The sequence below is a fragment of the Aspergillus neoniger genome, assembly GCF_003184625.1.
Source record: "Aspergillus neoniger CBS 115656 unplaced genomic scaffold BO87scaffold_29, whole genome shotgun sequence".
NCBI classification, from domain to species: domain Eukaryota; kingdom Fungi; phylum Ascomycota; class Eurotiomycetes; order Eurotiales; family Aspergillaceae; genus Aspergillus; species Aspergillus neoniger.
This window is the reverse complement of record NW_020291157.1, coordinates 1-19,769: the sequence shown is the minus strand read 5'-3', so window position 1 is coordinate 19,769 and position 19,769 is coordinate 1. Positions and strand designations below refer to the sequence as shown.

General features: G+C 48.7%; 7 protein-coding genes and 1 non-coding gene across 8 annotated transcripts; 2 read left to right on the top strand and 6 right to left on the bottom strand.

Annotated features, from left to right (window-relative positions):
- BO87DRAFT_t198 lies at positions 1–73 on the bottom strand. Its single transcript has one exon. It is a non-coding gene; the product is annotated as a tRNA-Lys (tRNA).
- Positions 74–783: 710 nt separating this feature from the next.
- Positions 784–2,186, bottom strand: BO87DRAFT_364767 (putative TRAF-like signal transducer; the record flags this gene model as incomplete). Its single annotated transcript, XM_025621764.1, has 2 exons — positions 784–1,527; positions 1,635–2,186. 2 exons carry the CDS (start codon positions 2,184–2,186, stop codon positions 784–786), a joined length of 1,296 nt encoding a protein of 431 aa, XP_025476802.1.
- Positions 2,187–2,508: 322 nt separating this feature from the next.
- Positions 2,509–3,968, top strand: BO87DRAFT_378958 (syntaxin family protein). The gene has a single exon (XM_025623917.1). It carries the CDS (start codon positions 2,520–2,522, stop codon positions 3,654–3,656), a length of 1,137 nt encoding a protein of 378 aa, XP_025476801.1. The 5' UTR covers positions 2,509–2,519; the 3' UTR covers positions 3,657–3,968.
- Positions 3,969–3,975: 7 nt separating this feature from the next.
- BO87DRAFT_378957 (uncharacterized protein) lies at positions 3,976–5,025 on the bottom strand. The gene is made up of 4 exons (XM_025623916.1): positions 4,887–5,025; positions 4,544–4,728; positions 4,351–4,463; positions 3,976–4,253 (listed from the first exon to the last, which is right to left on the bottom strand). Exons 2-4 carry the CDS (start codon positions 4,692–4,694, stop codon positions 4,143–4,145), a joined length of 375 nt encoding a protein of 124 aa, XP_025476800.1. The 5' UTR covers positions 4,695–4,728; positions 4,887–5,025; the 3' UTR covers positions 3,976–4,142.
- Positions 5,026–6,991: 1,966 nt separating this feature from the next.
- Positions 6,992–7,963, bottom strand: BO87DRAFT_123778 (DUF4452 domain-containing protein). The gene is made up of 2 exons (XM_025617982.1): positions 7,488–7,963; positions 6,992–7,366 (listed from the first exon to the last, which is right to left on the bottom strand). Exons 1-2 carry the CDS (start codon positions 7,776–7,778, stop codon positions 7,052–7,054), a joined length of 606 nt encoding a protein of 201 aa, XP_025476799.1. The 5' UTR covers positions 7,779–7,963; the 3' UTR covers positions 6,992–7,051.
- A 4,798-nt stretch (positions 7,964–12,761) lies between these two features.
- On the bottom strand, positions 12,762–13,782 carry ssn8 (cyclin-dependent protein serine/threonine kinase regulator SSN8; the record flags this gene model as incomplete). The annotated part of the gene is made up of 3 exons (XM_025619678.1): positions 12,762–13,297; positions 13,353–13,562; positions 13,623–13,782. 3 exons carry the CDS (start codon positions 13,780–13,782, stop codon positions 12,762–12,764), a joined length of 906 nt encoding a protein of 301 aa, XP_025476798.1.
- Positions 13,783–14,472: 690 nt separating this feature from the next.
- Positions 14,473–16,965, top strand: BO87DRAFT_442380 (calcium-binding mitochondrial carrier protein; the record flags this gene model as incomplete). The annotated part of the gene is made up of 8 exons (XM_025628053.1): positions 14,473–14,602; positions 14,663–14,752; positions 14,848–15,055; positions 15,121–15,740; positions 15,789–15,850; positions 15,908–16,011; positions 16,065–16,097; positions 16,160–16,965. 8 exons carry the CDS (start codon positions 14,473–14,475, stop codon positions 16,677–16,679), a joined length of 1,767 nt encoding a protein of 588 aa, XP_025476797.1. The 3' UTR covers positions 16,680–16,965.
- A 310-nt stretch (positions 16,966–17,275) lies between these two features.
- On the bottom strand, positions 17,276–18,844 carry BO87DRAFT_364748 (glutathione S-transferase family protein). The gene is made up of 5 exons (XM_025621763.1): positions 18,668–18,844; positions 18,425–18,593; positions 18,273–18,359; positions 18,027–18,202; positions 17,276–17,956 (listed from the first exon to the last, which is right to left on the bottom strand). Exons 1-5 carry the CDS (start codon positions 18,809–18,811, stop codon positions 17,384–17,386), a joined length of 1,149 nt encoding a protein of 382 aa, XP_025476796.1. The 5' UTR covers positions 18,812–18,844; the 3' UTR covers positions 17,276–17,383.
- Between the last annotated feature and the right edge of the window lie 925 nt (positions 18,845–19,769).

Genomic DNA, 19,769 nt, shown 5'->3' with positions numbered 1-19,769 from the left:
AGCCCAACGCGGGGCTCGAACCCGCAGCCTTGAGATTAAGAGTCTCACGCTCTACCGATTGAGCTAGCCGGGCTAGTTCGGTGATAGGTCCTTTCTATAAGGTAATGATGAGCCTTTGAATAGGACTGTGGAGAGATTTGGGTGTTGGAGTCCGTGTGCGCATACGGAAAGTCGAGGGATATGTATCCGCTGGTTGAGTCACTTTCCGAAATCAGATAATTATATGGCTCATAATTGTCTTAGTATACTTTTGATACGCGATAATAAGTTGCGTCCGCATGGTGCTGGAATTAGGTGTTGGGGGTATTATTTTTGCTAGTATAGTCGGTCCGTGATAATGAATGATTGATTTGCAAGCTACTAGTGGGTGTTGTGTAGATTCATGTATTGGAGTATTGATTTGAGACACCCGGAATGTCTAGTATATACAATTCAGAACTGAAAACATATGTACAGTGCAACAACGTACATGGCAAGTGTGCATCATGATGGGATATATCGCCGCCGGATATTCTGTAGTTGTGTGCACATAAAGGCATTTAGCCACACCACATATGACCTGCACTTGCAGGTATGGAAAGAGAAGAACAACCAGAACCGGACCAGGGCAAAGAACAAAGCAAAGGATATCATATCACATCATGTCGCAACCATGTATTCGCCAAGCACCGATCATTAACCCGATGTATATGGGCAACCATGTGGATAGCGAAGAAAAGAGTCAAAGTAACAAACGCCGTTACCCATTTATAGGGCACCAATGTAATGGACGACTGTTGTCTATCATAGTTTAGTCCCCTCTCGTCCGCTATCGCTGAGTCTCCGCGGTCGAAGAAAAGCAGTAGACGGGCCAGCGGCGCTACTTGGCCCTGATGCAGAGGCAGGGTTGCTACCGCCATTGGAGTTAGTTGGACGTGCACCTGCTCGCTGGCCCTGATGCAGACGGGGGTTCAGGAGCCATTGCACCTGCATGCGAATGCTGCCCACGGCTGCGTTGGTGTGCGCCATGTCTTCCTTTAAGCGAAGACATTCGTTCATGAGAGCCATGCTGGCGCGGGCGTCTAGATCCGTGATGGCGTTGGAGAGCTGTCCGACCTCCTCGCGGAGAGATTCATGGAGAGAGAGCAGGTAGTTCGTTGTAGTGGCGGTATAGAGGTTGGAGCTGTCGATTTGAGATTGGTCGCTTGTCGAATCTCGTCGACGAGGGGCGTCGGAATTTGTCGGAGAGTCTTGCTCGGCTAGAGTACGAGTCGACTGGGCTAATGTCGATCGGATGTTGGAAATTCCGTCCTCGAAGATCTCGTTCCGCTGTTGAAGGTGGCGGATAGTGAGTTCAAGCGAATCGAGTCGTGCATTCTGGGCTTCAAAATACGGGCCCATGGCTATCAGTGGACAGGTCTGTTCGTGTGTCGTCAAGTCCGCACGCTTCACCTTGACGGGGCAGCCGTATTTCGATGCCGCGCAAGGATGGACAACCTCGGGACAGGAGTCGATGTGTTCTCGTAGTGATTTGCGTAGAACGTTTATCTGGCAGTCGGGACATGTTGTTTTGAGACTCGGGCATAGATCCTTGACATGTTCCTGTGGCAGGACTTAATTAGCAATGTTATAAAGCTTGGAAGCAACATCCATACCTCGTAGTCTTGTTCCGCGACGTACTCGTCGCATCGCAGACAGCGTTGAAGCTCATGCAAGCACCGACCCTCAGAACTGAGGTCCTTCTTCCGGGTCTTCTTGTTGCAAGAGCTATCCGGGCACTTCATGAGCCTGTAGCCACAATACTTGTCGACATGAGACTGAATGTGTCCTCTGGGTATAATCTCCTCGCAGCCTTCATCCTGAAAAGGACATCGCACTTTGATATCATCACACATATTGAGTAGCAGACGAGGCACGTTGAGGTAGACACCCTTCGTTGGGGTCCGGCAAGTAGGACAGGTGAAATCGTCTCGACCGGGGGAAAACGGACTGGGGGAGAACGCAGTGATGGCAGTATTTAGACACTTCTGACAGAAGACATGATCGCACTGAAGGCGCACGGGGCGAACGAAAGGGCAGTGACATATCGGGCACATGAGGTGGTCATCGTAGCTGGAGACCAACTCCAGTGAGCGCAAGTCGACAACTTCGTCTCGGTCGCAGTTCGCCTCCATCGCGAGCGACTCGTCGAGAGTGATGGATGTCATACTCCTAAGCCCCCTTCCCACGCAGGAAGTATTCAGCTTATATTGTCAAGCCACGGGATCGTGCGCCGATCGATGTAGTCCTGCACAGGGGGGTAAGTCTAGAAATGAAGGGACCGACCGTCCAGATGCCACAGGGGTCGGGATGATGAAACAATAGCACAAAGCAAACGCCCATGTATCTCAGAAAGTTACACAGTGGCTGACAGGAAAGTTTGACCAAGAGAAGAACAAAAATTCAGGGGGGGGAGGGTGGCCGCAGGAGGTGGACGTGAGGAAAGTGAGGCCATTGCGGGGGAGAGCAAGAGAGAGAGGAATGAATGTGGATAACCATGAATGACGGCGAGATATGGGAAATGGAGACGATGGCGGCGGAAGCGGCAGATCTGCCGAGAACGAGGCCCTCTGGGTTGTATCCATTCCATCCACCCGGGCTGGTCCTCTGGCTTCAGCAATATCCACTTGATTGCTCCATCATTTGGCAGTCCCTGCGTGGATGTACTGTACTTCTCCCCCTCCCTTCCCTGTCATCTGCAAGTCGCCGCGGTTCCGACATCTCCGCATTGCCTGGGCTTGACCGACGCTAAGACAACCTCACAGCCTTGTCCACCCTCTCCTCTCTCTCCTCATCCGGCTCTTCCCCAATACCATCCTCACGCATATTCAAACACTATCACATCCCTCTCCGCCATGCCAAACCCTTCGCAACTCTTGCTCCTTGCCGATCATATCAAGTTATCGCTCCTCGAACGGCAACGAGCCATCTCGCTCGACCTAGAACCCAACAGTCAAGATGGCGAGATCTCACGCTCCCTCGACTCCTTGAAAGAGGGCATCGATGCCGTGGAATCCGACTGCGCACGACTAGAAGACGCCAACGATGAAAGCGCCACCGAGATGAGAGACCAACTCGACCACCTATACTCCCAGTATCGAGACCTGACATCCCAATTCCGCGGCTCGGATGCCGCAGCAGAGGACGATCCCGTCGAGTTCACCAACATCAAGAAGTCGTCACCGGACCTGAAACAGCCCGTCCCGCAACATCCTTCTTCCAAATCAGTTCGTTTCATGGACAACGCCGCCGAAGAGGACGATCTCAATCGCCGCAACCTTTTCCAGCCATACCGCGACTCGCCCTCCCCACAGGGCGTCGACACATCCGACATGTCCAACCAGCAGGTCTACGATCATCATGAGCAGATCATGCGTGACCAAGACGAGCAGCTAGACCGACTCGGCGAATCCATCGGCCGACAACACCAGCTTAGTATCCAGATCGGGGATGAACTTGAGGGCCATGTCGCGTTGCTGGATGACATGGATGGCCATGTGGAACGGCATCAGGGCCGGTTAGACAAGGCCAAACGCCGACTGGATAAATTTCGGCGAAGTGCGAGTGAGAATTGGAGCATGATGACAATCATCGGATTGATCATCGTCCTCGTCATACTGATCGTCCTGCTCAAGTGACCCTCTCGTATATGACTCTTCTTGTCATGACTTTGTTGTTGTGAGTTCGGGCTTATTACTGTTCTATTGATGATCCCCGAGGGGCGAAATGGCGTTATTTGCGTTGAATTGGAGTTGTCCATACTACTAAGCCATCGGGTTGGTGGAAGGGATCCTGTGGCGTTTACATTAGGTATATTTGCTTGCAGCTTAACACTTTTACAGTCCACCCGGCATCTGTTTCGAATACACTATATATCATTCCTTTGAATTACTCTATAGCAGAACCGAATACAATTTCCTGCTTTTGATACCATAATATAGAAGTAGTAATATATCCCTCAGAAGTACTTCATACAAATGACCCATCATATCACAGTCAGTCCCAATAACTCGTAAGTAAGCCAGCCACCCGACCGAATAAACAAACATGAACAAAAAACAGTATAATTTCATTGCATTCTCAAAACCCATCCCTTAAGTAAGTAGTAGTAGTAGTAAAACAATTTATTGAGTCTTGTTCACGGGCCCATCCCTATTCGGCAACCCTTTCGTCCGTTCCTGCATGGCTCCAAAGTTGTTATCATCACTGTCTACTTCGCCGCGATCGGCCTTGACCTGGTTCATTGAAACAATACAATTAGTATCGTCATCACATCATCGTCACCTTCTGACAAAAAGAAAAAGCAAGTATGTCAAGTTGAGAAAACCTTACCGACGCCTCACTATCACTAGCGATTTCCTGCTTCCATTTGGCCTTGCCTTCCTTGCTGCTCTTTACTTGGTCGTGCTTCTCGGCCTCGTAGATGTTGGCGAGGTCGTCGCGGTCTGGTATTGATTTCAATTATATTAGACAACGTATCCCGGGAGGGTTTGAGTGGGGTTGGTATGGACTGGACTGGACTCACTGTGATCCGACTCCTTCAAGCCTGGACGAGGAATGCTGGTGTGGAGAGCTGCTACTGCTGCTGCAGGAGAGGTGGTGGTGGTGGAGGTGTAGGCGAAGGCAGGGCGGGAGAGGCGGAGGGTAGATGCGCGGATGGGGGCGAGGAAGGACATTTTGGTGGTTGTAGTTGTGTCGTAGTTGTTGTATCTGGATTGAGATTGATGGTGTTGTTAGTCTAATTCTTATTAAATTGAGAGGGATGGATGGTTAGTTATGGGAGAGGTAGGTAGTATGTAGTACGAAGCTATCTCTTCCACACCTAACAACCACCATTCTCGATAAATTGTGCATGGCAGTGTACTTACAATTCTCAAGAAGTAGTTTCAGTAATCCCAACGAGGGATATTTGATAAATGCGTTGATAAGTGGCAATCTCTAGATGTAACTGGATGATAGATAGATAGAAAAGGATGGATAGCGGCGGCCTTATGTACTTGAGTTATTTCTCTCCCCCTCCCCAAGCGAGAACTCCCTTCCAGCTGCCAATCATCAATTCCAGGGAAAAGAGAGTCCCGTTCGACCTCGGGTGAATCAGTTGGCAGCCATTACTCAATGCCAGTTTTGGGACGAATTGCTGGCTGTAGTAGCGGTGACGTCATGGAGTCTGTTGCGTCCCGGGATGTAGTCTACGGAGTAAGTATCTCCATCCTCCGTTCTAATCTACGGGGTGGATGTGATACTTTTGGTTGATTTATGAAGAGACTGTTTTCATTAATTAGTATGGTATTTGCTTATGCTGATTTTGTAGTATAAGTAAAGAGAGGAAATTGAATGCTGTCTTCGGAGAAAGTGTTGCTGGATGCAAGAGACTTCAATGTCTTCCAGGTTCGAGGCCGCAAATCAAGGATATGACATCACGTACTTTGACCACTCCTCCTATGTATGCCATTACAACCAGATAAGTAGGGGATCACCACATGAGTGAGGAAGAGACCATCTTAATATTGTACTGCTTTCTCATCATTTGAATGTATTCGCTGCATTCAGATGCTCCCAATGCTTTGTTTCGTGAACGTTGTGGGTTGGTTCACACCCGTTACAGGGCCTACGAATATATACTATCCGCCTGAGCCTCTGAACAGCATCGAGCGTCGACCATTCAACGCCAACTAAATAACGGCAATCTGATAACCATTATTTCATCAAAAGCCAGCCGTTGCGATAGCAACCGTTGTGCTCTATTGCCCCTCAATCTGCAACCTGCATGATACGATATCACCCCAGATTATGAGGTCATTTGGCGGATTTCTACAACGCTGCACTTATCACCAAATTACTATCATCCCTACATCTACTGTTGGAAAGTCTCACGACTGAATGGAGTCCAAAGCTAATTTCACAACTATGTATAGGCATTACCCCCCATAGTTCCAGCCAATAAGCGTATAGACAAAGGAGATATGGTAAGAGACGGAATACCCAAGAAGCGAACAGAATCAGGAAGATCATACACTGCATCACATTCTCCAGGAGTCCCCAGGAGTCGAAGAACATGACTTTAAGAAAACATCCGAACGAATCAACGTGGAGGCGAACAGAAGCGAATTATGTCGTCAACTGACAACTCCCATCAAGACAGTGGTCTATCTCGCGAAAGAAGGCGAGTGTGACCCCCAGCAAAAATCAGGAAATAAAGAAAAACTCCTCATCCAATCCATGGATTTTCACAGCCAGTTGACCTGAAAAGTAACAAGCACCGCGTGTCACCAATTCCCCAACCAACCCATATACATGGTATAACAAACAGAATTTTTCAAGAAATGAAAACATATGCGAAGTGTAGGTCGAAACCAGCCAAACATCCCAAACAACTCAGCAAAGCCCAATCAATGCAGACGTATATATCGTTTCCGCCTTTCTAAATCCCTGAAAAGCATGAGAAAATGATCCATCCCACCCAAAAATCTGACAAAACACCAAGCCGAAAAGATGAGGTATAACCGCCAACAGCAAACCTGGCATAGCCGCCGTGGGAAACCAAAAAAGCAACTCCGGTCCATAGATGCGCGCCTGAATGGCCGATCGCCGCGCTTTCTATACATCATCGCGGCCAAAACTCGAGGTCAAAGCACAAAAGGGTTTCCCTAACCGTAAGATAAAAACAAGGTATCGTTTGAGGTGGAATGCAAAAATCGAATATCGCAGGCGCCGTCGCTCGCAGGAAGCCGAAAGCATCAGTCTAGGTATAAGTTGCTCGAGTCGTCATCGAAGTAAGGTGTATATACAGAGAAACACTGGTTTATCCTTTGCTGTTTTTGCGCTCGTGAAGCCAAAAAAAGGAGAAGGGAAGATCAGTCGAATCGTAAGAATGCGATGGCCGTGTCGAACAGAAAGCAAAACAAAGCAGTAACAATTATAACCCGCGGTTAGGGAGCCCGATGATGCAGAAGCCGGACGAGCGTGGTAAACATGCTATGAGCCTAAGCGGCCCTTTGCCGAATGGAACGGCGACTTGCCAGAATCGCGGTCCTCACCACCGGCGTTGGGCATTCTGCATCGAGGCCGGGGAGATCGACGTGGGCGGGCTCGTCAAGGTCATGCCAGTATTGGGGTTGACGATCGGGATAACCTTGCGGGTGCGGACTGCGGACGGTTGCTGGAAGTTCACGTGATTAAGATTACCGCTAACCCCTGAGTGAACATAGGAGTTGCTGGAGGCAGGAGACAGGGAGATGGAGGGGGTGACCTGCTGGACAGGCTGGATTTGATGCTGGAGAGGAGAGGTATCGGGAGATCCACTGGAGAGAGATGACCGATCCGAGGAAGCAGAGTGAATGGAGTGCAGCTGTAAATCAGGGGGTCAACAAGCTGTTCCATTAAAGTACGGGGTCGGCAGCCAAGATATCCGTAGTACGAACGGCTGGAGAGAGAGGGAGGGAGTGCTAGGCCGGGTTCGACAAACATACATCATCTTCCGTCAGGAGACTGGGGCAAAACTCCAGGTCGTCATCCAGGTCAAAAGACCGTCCAGCTTCGAAACGGGCACGGAAAGCAGTCACAGCAGGGGCCTCAGCAAGCTCCCGCATGCTCTTGACACCTCTGAACTGGCGCTGAGCATTCTGGGCAGCCATCTTAGGTCCCCGACGGGAACGACCCCCATGGTGGTTGTTTGAGTTGGCCATGTGGGCGGCAGCACCGTGGTGAGGGTGTTGCTGGTGCTGGTGCTGTTGCTGGTGACCGTAGAAGAACGTAGACATTTTGTTGTGTGGTTGTGGCGAAACGAACGCAACAAAAGGTAAAGCGAAGTTATATCGGTAGGAAGGGTATGCTGAGGAATTCGAGGGCGGATATAAACAAAGACCAGCGCTCAGGAATCCCGACAGTACGCAACTCCGGACGGACTAGAGTAACAAAGAAAAGAGACGGAGTAAGGTGGAAGAATGACAAGCGGTCGGACGGAATGCAGAGTGCGGAAGCAGGAAAAGCGGGTTTGAAATAAGGAAGAAAAAGAGACGATTGTGGGAGTGCAGATGGGTAGAGAGATAATGGGAAGTGAATGCGAGAGTGAAAGTGTAAGAGATCGGGGGGCGGGCGAATTTGCGATTAGTGTTGTGGGATGGGGAATCATCAACGGATGGCGGGACAAGAGTTGAAAAGAAGACCGGGAGCGAGAAAAGAGTCGCAGCGCCCGGAGCGGACGGAGGCGAGAGACTGAGAGCAAGAGGGGCTGCAGTTGTGATTCGACTGGGGCTGAGCAAAAGTGCACGTCGGTGGAGATCCGCAAGGGAACATACGTGACCCGTACTTACCACACACACACAGCCTTTTCCTACCGGTGGCATCCACGAGTATGGAGGGAGTGAAAGGACATTACTGGTTACAAGTGGTTCCCTCGCCGAGGCGCCTGTAAAGTATCCGTGGTATCGTCTGTAAGTCTGTAACGTCCTAGTCCCAGATTTCCCGCGCTAACCTGGTCACGCACCCAGTTTTAGGGCAGGGTGAGGACCAACCAGATCCCTGTCAATGGATCCTCAGTGGCAAGTTAATGCCCCGATATCCAATCACATCCCCCTGTAGTGGGCTCATGGCAGCCACCGTCAGTTGAGCCAATAAAACACCGAATTTGACTGCTCTAATCGGCTACCAAGCGGGTCTTAGTGACGTCGAAAGGAAGCGATCTAGTCCCCTTCAGGAATGGAACGGCGCACCCTCTCCCTTGACGCCTAATATATGGGTGTACTCGATCTAACCGTGACGAGTGCAAGCGGCTGTCGGATGAAGACCGGGTCTCAGCCTGGACTTTAAGGCTGTATTACCGTCATGAACAGCCCGCGAGTATTACAGATGATGGTGCAATGATGCCTACTTACATACACTCATTAATTGTATGATGCAGACTGCCGTTAGATAGAGAACACTGTCTGTACAGACCTATGGATCTGCACTGCTAATGGAGTATCAATCGATCCATCTCGCCCACCAGCGGATGCATGGATGATGACGATGGCAATGGCAAAGAACATCGTGGCAATGCTCTGTAGTGGCTCTCTCTCTGTGTTGGGTCGTTTTCAAGGTCACCAGGAGGATCCTTCCCGTCGTACCTGTACCTCGTCAGGTATCGAACCCCCAATCACTTCGTGTTCAGAAAGGGAAAAGGGCAGGTAAGAGGGAGTACACAGTAGTAGTATGTGGCTCCCACTTCCGAAGACAGGCATGCGCTGGCAAGCAGGCAAAATGCCCACTACGACACCTGCGGGTAATGATTTGCAAAAAATGTGGTGAGCCCCACCGGACTAGCTACCCTCTTTTTCGTTGCTGTTATTCTCGGTACCTTTCCCTTGAACCGTGCCACTTGGTCTCGTCGGGGGGCGCTCCTTTTCCATTCTAAGCCTACCTACTATTGCCGTTTACCCATTATCTCCTCCCCTAATTTGTCTTCAACTTTCAGGGAGAGGCGCCCTCCTTAGAGTGGGCGGGCGGGACTCGGGCCATCTTACTTTGTCATTTCCCCCCAACCATTGAAGATTGTCATTAACTAATGAGATTAATAACGGGCAGCTCCTGCCATGGTCACCCTTCGACGGCTTCGACAAGTATTCCATAACAGAAATTAATCCTCCACTTCAATATCTGGATCTTCTCCATTTTGAGCGGATAGTCAGCTGAAACTATTGTCAGTAGTACTTTCGGACCAGAAATATATTACGGAATAATAATAAATAAACAAATGATTTTCTCGTTTAGGATTTATGCCCATATAGGCACTGTTTGTTTTTGAGTCCCTCTTCTTCATTCATCTCAGAAATCAATCAGGTACGGAGAACGCCGTCAACAAAGGAACCGAATCTTGAACTGGGCTTGGCTGCTCTGCATTGTTAAGGATCTGCTCCCTGTCTTCCCATCCATCCACATGGGGCAAGCGCTACGACCACTGCATGGCCCTGCACCTTCCTCCATGCAGTAAACGTTCACAAGAATAGCAGCAATGTAGATTTTAGTATCCTCCGTAAACCCATCTGCTGTCACGACACATAGGTGTACTTCATTATCTACAGTACGTACTCGATACCAATAAACGCAGAACAAGTTTGCGGTCTGTCTTCCCCGACGCCTGGACCCTCCAGTGCACACGCTAAACCCAGGGGTTGAAACGTCGTATCACTGGTCAACGGTAGCGTAAATGCAGGATGGGGATGCATCTAGGGGAAGAGGAGGGGGGAAGGGAACAGACCGATAGGAATGATGGCGGCTACTGGAACAGCCATGGCAGCATAATATATTATGGATCGGGCTTAGAACGCATGCTAGCAGGGTCACAGCTACTCCAAACCTGCAGACTACTGCAGGATGCAGTCCCGAGGGTAGGTAGGAGGAACGTACACACTCTCAAGCGACCTGGGATGGAATGGGGGCGCTTTCTTGTCTGCACAAGCGATTGGGCATTACTAGCCATGGATGCCAGAGTGGTATTCTCAGTTCTCACTCTTTTCTCCCGTGTCCAAACTGTGCTAACTAAACCTGCTGGGAAGCCAGCCCCCCCCCCCCATGAGACATGATTTCTGATCCCATTCGGCAAGATAATGTCCCTGCTAAGATCTGACCACCTCACCGCCCTTTCGGTAGATGGGGAATGCAACGCAGTCTGGAGTTGCCCCTCTCGGGACCAGGAACCTTGTTGTATGATCTTCATCTCATGATAGGTGCATCTCGATGCCCAAGGCAGGGGCGCACTGAGAAAAATCCGGTAGAGTCACTGGATCATGCTTATGGGGGATGATCCATACAGCAAGTAAGTTTTGCCGATAACTACTAAGTAGGTAGCCTCGAGGCATCCGATGCCGCTACTAACTATGATCGGACTCTTTCCATCCCTGCCGTATGTATGGTATTCTTGGTATTGAATTGGTATTTCTCTCTTACCAGATTTCATACAAACACCCCTGTTGGGAGGAATGTCTTGCAGCGCTATGAAGAAAAGGCCTAGATACACAGCCCGCAACACGGCCTGGAGTGTACACAAGTATACGTACATGGCTTGATGGGCGGGGGGCCGTGAAGCGGGATCTGCTGCACTCCAGACGCCATTTCCGGAATATTTGTTGATCTCGCCTGTGTATAGGACGATAGTCCTTGTCCATCCGTCTCGGGGGGTAGATACTCGCCCCTCAACAACAAGACTGGAGTTGTGCGCAAGTGTATCTCCGCCCACATACGTACCCCGAAGCAAGGGATATGAGACACGATCTTCCTGCCTAGTCTGGCCAACGGTCTCAGGAAGCGCCCATGTTGCATTAGAGGTGTCCAATAAACGACATCATATTCTCAGTTGCTGAAAGGGATCTGAGTTGTAGCGTTCATGTATGTATGGATCTATCAGCGAAGCAGAACAGAGTGCATGGCTGAAGTGGTACCTGTGTCACGCCTGCAAACGGGAGAGTAAATTGAGATTATTAACGGGGTCAACTCGGACTGAAACTCAATTGAAATAGCTTTCCAGTTTCGAGGGATAAACCTTGTAAGCCCCAGGCCAAATTGTCAATACTAGTGCTTGACTGAACTGCGTGATCGGTTCCCCGTGCAAGATTGATTCTCAACTAGTGGTAGAGTAGATAGAGAGAAGAGAAAAGCTTGAAGGTTACATACTACATTCAACGGATATACCCGATACATCCATCCACCATGATAATCTTGTAGCATAATAGCGTCACACAGAAGCCCGATTCACCCAAACAAAGTGGTTAGTCACTATCTAAATCTCGTACAGTACTTACACAGTCGAATTGACATCCACCCAAGCATAACATACATACATCCCTTCGATCCTCCCACCCTCCCCGTCCCTAGCTACGTAGTAGCTATCCAGGCTTAAGTACCACCACATGCCAGAATGCAAATTCCCCACGCATTCCAGAATCTTCCTCTAGGAACAAACCAGGACTTGCATACATACATCCTTGTAAACGAGCGTATGTATGTATGTATGTATGTAAGTAATAATTAGAATTAGATACCATCGGCATGCAACAAGGGCACTAACTACTAGTGACTGCGTAAACACTACTGCAAACAGCTAGCTAGATAGAACTTACCTTGGTAGAACTGAAAGTCAAATCATACATGCCGTTCAACATTGGCTTGCTTACTGACTGACTCAGAGGGAGGAATTCCACACATTCTGACAGCTGGGTAGTACGGACTGTAGGCACTAGGCAGGTACCGATGCAGGAGAAGAGGTAAAGGGGTGACCTTTTGCAATTGTTTGTTATTGGGTTCTTACGGGGTCTTGGTGGTGGGGATTTGGGAAGCTTGGTTTGTGGGTGGGTATGTGTTAGGGAGTAGCGCTTCGATGGGGTGTTGTATGCTAGTGGGATAGTATGAATTGCATGGAATTCGTGGCTTACAGGTGGGATAAATAGTACGGTTGCTTCATGTGTAGATGTTGAAGGCGGCTACCGACATGCGGGATATTCAGTCTGGTCCCGAGGGAGGACGGGCGTTTGTGTCTCTGAAAACTGTTTGTTCGCTATGATATATCTATAGTATCTCATTATATTCTCCATGGCATCCACTTGGACTATGCGATAATGCAACTGATTTGAAACAATCTGCAACCAGCCGATGCCCGAAATATGGATCTGAAAAACCAGTATCGCTCGCGCATGACATGCTTTCGTAATAACATGACTGGACCCCTTGAACGCCGCTTGAAAACCCTATGTATGTGCATGAGAGATGTATGTTCATTTGTCCAGATTCTTGCTCTTCACCATCCGTCCCAGAAGCTCTTTGCAATGCTTCTCGCTATATTGCTCCCACACCTCGTACAGCGACACCAACTCTTGAGTACACTCTATGACGGCTTTGATGTCCACTTCACTCTCGGCAAGCCATCCTATAAGTCGCTGAATGCGGGGAGGAGGGCCGTTGCCGCCCTTCTCTCCCAATGCGGCAAGAATGTTCATGCCGCCGTCGCGCATCGCGCTGGCTAGTGGTGCTGCTGACCCGTGAAAGCTCGTCTGGCTGGGCTTGAAGACCACGGCGACGATAATCGCCATGACAGCGATGACGTGAGGCGGATATAAGAGCGGCAGGTCGGTGAGATAGTGGTCATTGATTACAGACCACGCGAGAGCAACTTCATCTGACGTAAGTGACAGCTCGGGTTGAAGTTCGGATAATGTTCGATATGGATGGTGCACAATAAGCTGAGAGTTCATCTCCGATATAAGAGAGAACTCGCATTCCCCTAGTTTTGAAACATCTGGGGCAATAAACTCTGTAGCCACGTCAGCGGGAAGCGCACAGGGTGCATATATGCGAGTGATCCGTACCTGGCCAGAGACCTCTAGCCTCTCCAACGACGAATCGAATATGTTGAGGGCATTCTTCCATTTTACAAGCCAGATAGAAGGCAGTAGTGACGACAAGATACGGGTTTGTATGTCTAATCTCGTTCTTAGTGTAGAACCTCTTGACATAGACTTGCGCTGTCGCAAGTGCTTGTTGTCGAGTAGACATCCGTTTCCCCAGTTTGATGAGTTCTGTTGGCCTGGTGAGCTTGGATGCTCACCGATATAGGGTATGTACTATAATTATCTTACGTTGGCTGAAGTAGATGTTCAGCAACCTCTGATCCGGCAGAGGAAACTGACTATGAGCGACCATGTCCCGCTCTCTAAAATTCTCCCGAATCTCTGCCAACTTCTCTCTCGTGAAGAGCCAGTGTCGGCGTTGAGTTGATGCCCAGTAATTAGCAGCCATTGTTGGGAGTCTAGCGGGAAGAGGGGTATCGTATGGGGGATTAATCTAGTATAGAAGAGGTAGCAACAGCCACCATAGTGCTTTTCCCTTTGGGCCTAAGAGGTGCTGGATGGGTACAAGATTATCCAGTTGGCTTTGGGCATCCGGGAGGGGGTTGTAGAAGTGTGGCTGGTATGGTATACGACCCACTAGTTCAAGACAGCTGGAAGATGAACCGATGAGGGAGGTAACAGCCTGAATCAAGGCAACACATACCCCTTTTCAGCGATCGGAGTGAAGATGAGGTTTGATGTTGTGCAGGTCGGAGATGGGACTCCGAAGGGGCCGAACTGGAGGCAAGACTGAAAGGCGGGAGTGAAAGGCGCCTAAACGGGAATAGCCGGAAGATTTGGTGACGACCGGGCCGGGGTCTAGTTTTCTTCCGGTTCATGTCGTAAGGAAAGCAAATCATCGCGCCTGGATTTCTCACGGCTGTCGGCCTCACCCCAGCTGACCTTGAATCGACAATCATGAACGCCGGATTAACACTTCGTTCATAATTTCACCCGCCAGTGATTTTCGATGCCCAAATTATTCACTCACCTTCACTTTCTGCCCTGCTGCGACAGGGAATCTCTCCTCTTCAAATCCGCCGACCCCTCCTTAAAAAAATAATGACGCAGTTGTGATAAGAATCACTTTTCACCGAACATGGACACTGGCGAGTCGCAAAAAGATCGGGACCAGAGAGTCGCCCAACTCTGGCAGCGCTTGGATACCAAGGGTGAAGGTCATCTTGACTTCAATGGTCTAAAGAAAGGACTAAAAAAGATCGATCACCGTAAGTCACGATCTTGACATGATCCCGTGCGGCTCGGTGCAGATGACCTGACGGCTTGAGATGCAACAGCACTCAAGAATGCGGACCCTATGTTACGCGATATCATCAAGGCAGTGGATACCAACGGGGATGGCTACATAGATTATCCTGGTAAGATCATGCGTCGCACCCCCATAGCGTCTCATATCCTCCTTAGTGTCACTGGCTATAGACGCCAGTCGTTTTTCCAACCTAATGTTCACCAGAATTCCGGACCTTCGTGGATCATACCGAAATCGGCCTCTGGCAACTGTTCGAGAGCATAGACCATAATCACAACGGCGAAATCGATAAGAATGAGCTCAAGACCGCTTTTTCGAAATCCGGGGTCACGGTCTCCAACGCAAGGCTGGAAGAATTCTTCGCGGAGGTCGATAGCAATAAAGATGGCGTCATCTCGTATGCGGAGTGGAGGTACGTACTATGGCGGTCAGCTGAAGGTGTCTGGAGTCTCCAGCTAATGACCTGTTGGTATCCAGGGATTTTCTTCTTTTCCTGCCGGCCTACTCGTCCTCTAACCTCCGCGCTGTCTTGTCATACTACACCGCCACGGGAAATCTTAACCCGGAAGGAGATGTCCACATCAATGATCTGCAGGGCTTAGGTACAGACCACTCGTTTCTTAAACGTTATATCTTGGCCTTACAGAACCTCCTCTCCAACGTTTTCCCAGTGCACATTTTGACACTCTTGATTCCTTCAGCCTACGCGGAAGCTACCGGCGTGTCCAAGGTTGGGGTCGCGTTTGAGGATGACTCTACACCCTTAGACAATGACCTGGAATTGGAGTGGTTGCCCATACCCAGGATCGTCGCCATGTGGATGTCCTTCCGATATTATGAACAGAAGTTGACCGAAAGCACTCCTCAATTAGGTTACTTCGTTGCCGGTGGTATCGCAGGCGCAGTGTCCAGGACAGCGACCGCACCCTTAGACCGACTAAAGGTCTATCTCATTGCTCAGACCGGCGTGAAAACTTCAGCTGTCCGCGCAGCGAAGGATGGCGCTCCTTTGCGTGCAGCGGGGAAGGCGTCGAAAACCCTCGTCGAAGCTGTGAAAGATCTGTGGCGTGCGGGCGGTATCCGGAGTCTATTCGCAGGTAATACTCTTCGTTACTTATGTTATGACATATTTCTCACTGTCACAGGCAACGGTCTGAACGTTGTAAAAGTCATGCCCGAGTCAGCCATCAAGTTCGGTGCTTATGAAGTGAGTTAACTGCTCGATGCAACCCAAATTTGTCTTCATGTGACTGACGTGCGACAGTCTGCAAAACGTGCTTTCGCCCGCCTGGAGGGCCATGGTGACCCCAAACGCCTCATGCCTGTATCGCAGTTCCTGTCCGGAGGCTGCGGTGGAATGGTTGCACAGTACGTCGCAGTAGCATACTTCCATCAATATAGCCGATCTAACGCATATGCAGGTGCTTCGTCTACCCTCTTGATACCTTGAAGTTGTAAGTCATGTCCTCAGCCATTGGTATCCTTCGCTCGTTCTACGAAACTAACTTTCTATTAGTCGCATGCAGTGTGACACCGTCGAAGGTGGCCTGAAGGGAAACCAGCTCATCGCAGCTACGTTCAAAAAGGTATGGTGCAAGCACGGCTTACTTGGCTTTTTCCGTGGCTTGCCACTTGGTCTTGTTGGCATGTTTCCTTACGCTGCCATCGATCTGTCTACTTTCGAATACATGAAGCGAGCCTTAATAGCGCGGAAAGCTCGCCTGAACAATTGTCATGAGGACGACGTGCCCCTGAACAACTTCACCACCGGAGCGATTGGTGCTATGAGTGGAGGATTTGGCGCTTCGGTTGTCTATCCACTCAACGTTCTCAGGACGAGAATGCAAGCCCAGGGCACCGTTCTGCATCCCGCGACCTACAACGGCATTGGAGACGTCGCTCGCAAGACTATACAGACCGAAGGACTGCGTGGCTTTTACAAAGGGCTGACGCCGAATCTTCTCAAGGTCGCGCCTGCGGTGTCCATCAGCTATGTCGTCTATGAAAATTCGAAGCGGATGCTCGGGTTGAAATAGACGGCTTTAGCAGAACAAGTCTCGGGGTCTTACCGCTCAGACAAAGTTGGCTGTATTGATGCCGTGGCTTGGAACTTTACCAGTTGTTTCGCCATATTCTCGCATTTTCTTCTACTTACCACCGTTTTTAGACATTGTGTTTGAGATACCCATAATGCCCCCACGGGCACATCGACATCTCTCTAGGGCGATAATGTGGATCTGTCCTTTGTCCACACACCACTCCCCGTCAGAGATCCCCGTCCCTCTTTTTTATTGCTGCATCTTTCTCGCTGAACAGCCCGATGGCTTTGACTACTTCTCACTCATTGCTGGCATTGTGAAATCTACATACTATTTCACTTGGATAACCAGCTTCCCCACGGATTGGGAGAGTCGCATGACCGGCTTGACTAGCATGGCAGGGCGTCGCGCGACAAAGCATTGCTATGGAGTTTCACATTGCTTTTGTCTTCTGTACATTGAATTTCATGGGGGGTGTCGCCGGGGTGGACTGTTTTTCTTTTTTTCATTTACCTTTTTTCCCTTAATTGTACGTAGGGTCATACCTCACACCGCACTTGCTGCGTCGATACATGGATATAGAGAGATACATAGCTTGCACATTCAGCTGAAATAAAACTACTTGCATATTTGCAAATGATACCAAAGACCTTACAGTATTATTAACATCAACATATCCTAAATCCACCAAAGAACTCCCCCTAAGCACCCTTAACAGCCCTAACCTCCTCATCCTTGGGCAAAACATCCGGCAACGGCCCAACCGGGGTAATCGCAAACTGATTAATCTGCTTATGACTCTTGGTATAGTGGAACTTGATATGCTCAAAGTTCGTCGTCTCCTTAAAAGCCGGCACATCCCAATACAACTTCCTCATCCAGCGATGAATAGCCGGGTACCCGGACCGAATATCCCGAATATTGCACTTAAAGTGCTGCACATAGACCGGATCAAAGCGAATGATTGTCGTGAACAGACGAATATCCGCCTCCGTGATCTCCGAGCCGAAGAAGTACGGTGCGTTCTTCGAGTCCGACAGATGAGCCTCGATCTTGTCGAGAGAGGAGAACAATGTCGTGACGGCTTTCTCGTATGCTTCTTGCGTGGTGGCGAAGCCGGACTTGTAGACGCCGTTGTTGACGTCGTTGTAGATCCATTCGTTGGAGGAGTCAATCTCCGTGCGGAGGGACGAGGGGAATAGGTCGATGGATTTGTAAGGTTCCGGGAGAAGGTCATCGAATTCGTAGTAGAGCATGCGGATGATTTCGGCGCTCTGGTTTTTGTCGGAGGAAGATTAACGCTTTGCACTCTGCTTGGGTGGGAAGAGGGGGTGATGTGCTTACCTCGTTGCTTACGATGCGGTTGGTTTTCTTGTCGAATAGGACGGGGACGGTGAACCGGCCGGTGTAGTCGGGGTCATTGGAAAAGTAGATTTCGCGCAGGTGGGTGTAGTCGTGTAGAGGGTCTGTGGTGACATTTTCTTCGGGTTGTTGTTCTTCAGCGGTTGCGAAGCGCCAGCCTGTTGTTTGATTCTGTGAGTGTTTTTTGGTCGGATTGCTCAACGTGTGTGTGTGTGTGTGAAAACTAACCCTTTTCTCCTAGGTGCCAGTGGACTGAGGTGAAGGAGATGATATCCTCAAGACCCTTGAGCTTGCGCGTGATCAAAGTCCGGTGGGCTGTGCGAGGGATTGCGGCGTTAGTATGTTGATAATTAGCTCCGGAGGAAGAAAGAGAAACGCACCCCAAGGACAGGCGTAAGAGACGTAGAGGTGATAACGGCCCTTCTCGGGAGGGAATTGAGCGCCAGGCTCTCTGGAGATCCAGTTGCGGAAGACTGACGTCTGGCGCTTGAACTCGCCCGACTTGTCATTGGGATTGACCCAGTCTGTGATCTTGCCGCTGTTACCTGTCTGGATGAGCGCAGATTGTTAGTTAAGGAGGTTTGATACTATTTAGCGAAACAGCTGAATTGGTAGTGACTTACAGCCATGGTGCGTGCTGGATTCAAGATAGGCTGTGCGGGGAAGAAAGAGCTTCTGCAGGTAGCTGGATGTGAAAAGCGGGAGATAGCTTTGGGTTGCAAGATATGTTGCGAGACTTGTCGAAGTCGATGGAGAGCGGGAAACATGAGGAACAATGGCAATGGCAAGGAGGGGCAGGGAGCTCGTTCATATACAAAAAGTAGGACGAGGCGATACGAGGCCAGACGCTGACCGATGGGGTGCGGGGAGCCAATGACGTGATGTTTTGCTTACAGCATTGCTTACGGAGGCGTTAATAGTTAGTTAACGTAATCCACGGTTAGGTGGCCCACTACGGTTAGGTGGCCCATCCCATCAAAAACACCATCTCAAATTCCTATCTGAAGCCATTCAACCATTACAATGCCACCAAAAACATCTATCTCATTAAAAATACAGGTAGAACAGGAAGATAGGATTCTTCTTACTATTAAGACTATTCAGAAAGACTAAATTACTAATATTTACAAGACAGTATATATTTATAATATTCCTTGAACCACTCTCCGCAATTAATTATCTGGACATGATTTTACTTAAGATATAATTTATAAATATTAAAAATTATTAAAAAACAAGAAAAATTTATTTATTAAATAAATTCTATCTTTAAATAAGTAAGATACAAGTCCCTGACTACTTAATATTAGAAATATAATTAATATAATTCTATTTAAACAAGATCATATAACTCCTAAAGAAATAGATATTAACTGGACCTATAATTTTATTAAATATTATAAGATTCTCTGTATCCATTATACTAGATAATACAACTATCAAAGAACTAGAATAGAGAATCTTAAAATTATAAAAAACTAATTTAATCAGATCCAGGAGGTTATACAAGAGTATAAAATTTTATCAGATAATATTTATAATTTTAATAAAACAGGATTTACTATAAATATTATTACTATAATTAAAATAATAACTAATTTCCAGAAAGCTAGCTGGCCGTCTCTAATTTAACCAGGAAATTAGGAATAGATTACTTTAATTAAATATATTTAATCTAATAGAATAATTTTATCTTCAATTCTAATTTTTAAGAATAAAATATAT

Excerpts from the sequence above, each read along its gene's own strand:
- BO87DRAFT_378958 (XM_025623917.1), top strand. The coding sequence starts at position 2,520 with ATGACGGCGAGATATGGGAAATGGAGACGATGGCGGCGGAAGCGGCAG.
- BO87DRAFT_364748 (XM_025621763.1), bottom strand. The coding sequence starts at position 18,811 with ATGTTTCCCGCTCTCCATCGACTTCGACAAGTCTCGCAACATATCTTG. Across the intron at positions 18,594-18,667 it reads ATCCAGCACGCACCATGGCT|ACAGGTAACAGCGGCAAGAT; the intron begins GTAAGTCACTAC and ends GCGCTCATCCAG. Across the intron at positions 17,957-18,026 it reads ACCGCATCGTAAGCAACGAG|AGCGCCGAAATCATCCGCAT; the intron begins GTAAGCACATCA and ends GACAAAAACCAG.
- BO87DRAFT_378957 (XM_025623916.1), bottom strand. The coding sequence starts at position 4,694 with ATGTCCTTCCTCGCCCCCATCCGCGCATCTACCCTCCGCCTCTCCCGC. Across the intron at positions 4,464-4,543 it reads CTTGAAGGAGTCGGATCACA|ACCGCGACGACCTCGCCAAC; the intron begins GTGAGTCCAGTC and ends AATCAATACCAG. Across the intron at positions 4,254-4,350 it reads CTAGTGATAGTGAGGCGTCG|GTCAAGGCCGATCGCGGCGA; the intron begins GTAAGGTTTTCT and ends TCAATGAACCAG.
- BO87DRAFT_123778 (XM_025617982.1), bottom strand. The coding sequence starts at position 7,778 with ATGTCTACGTTCTTCTACGGTCACCAGCAACAGCACCAGCACCAGCAA. Across the intron at positions 7,367-7,487 it reads GTCTCCTGACGGAAGATGAT|CTGCACTCCATTCACTCTGC; the intron begins GTATGTTTGTCG and ends CCTGATTTACAG.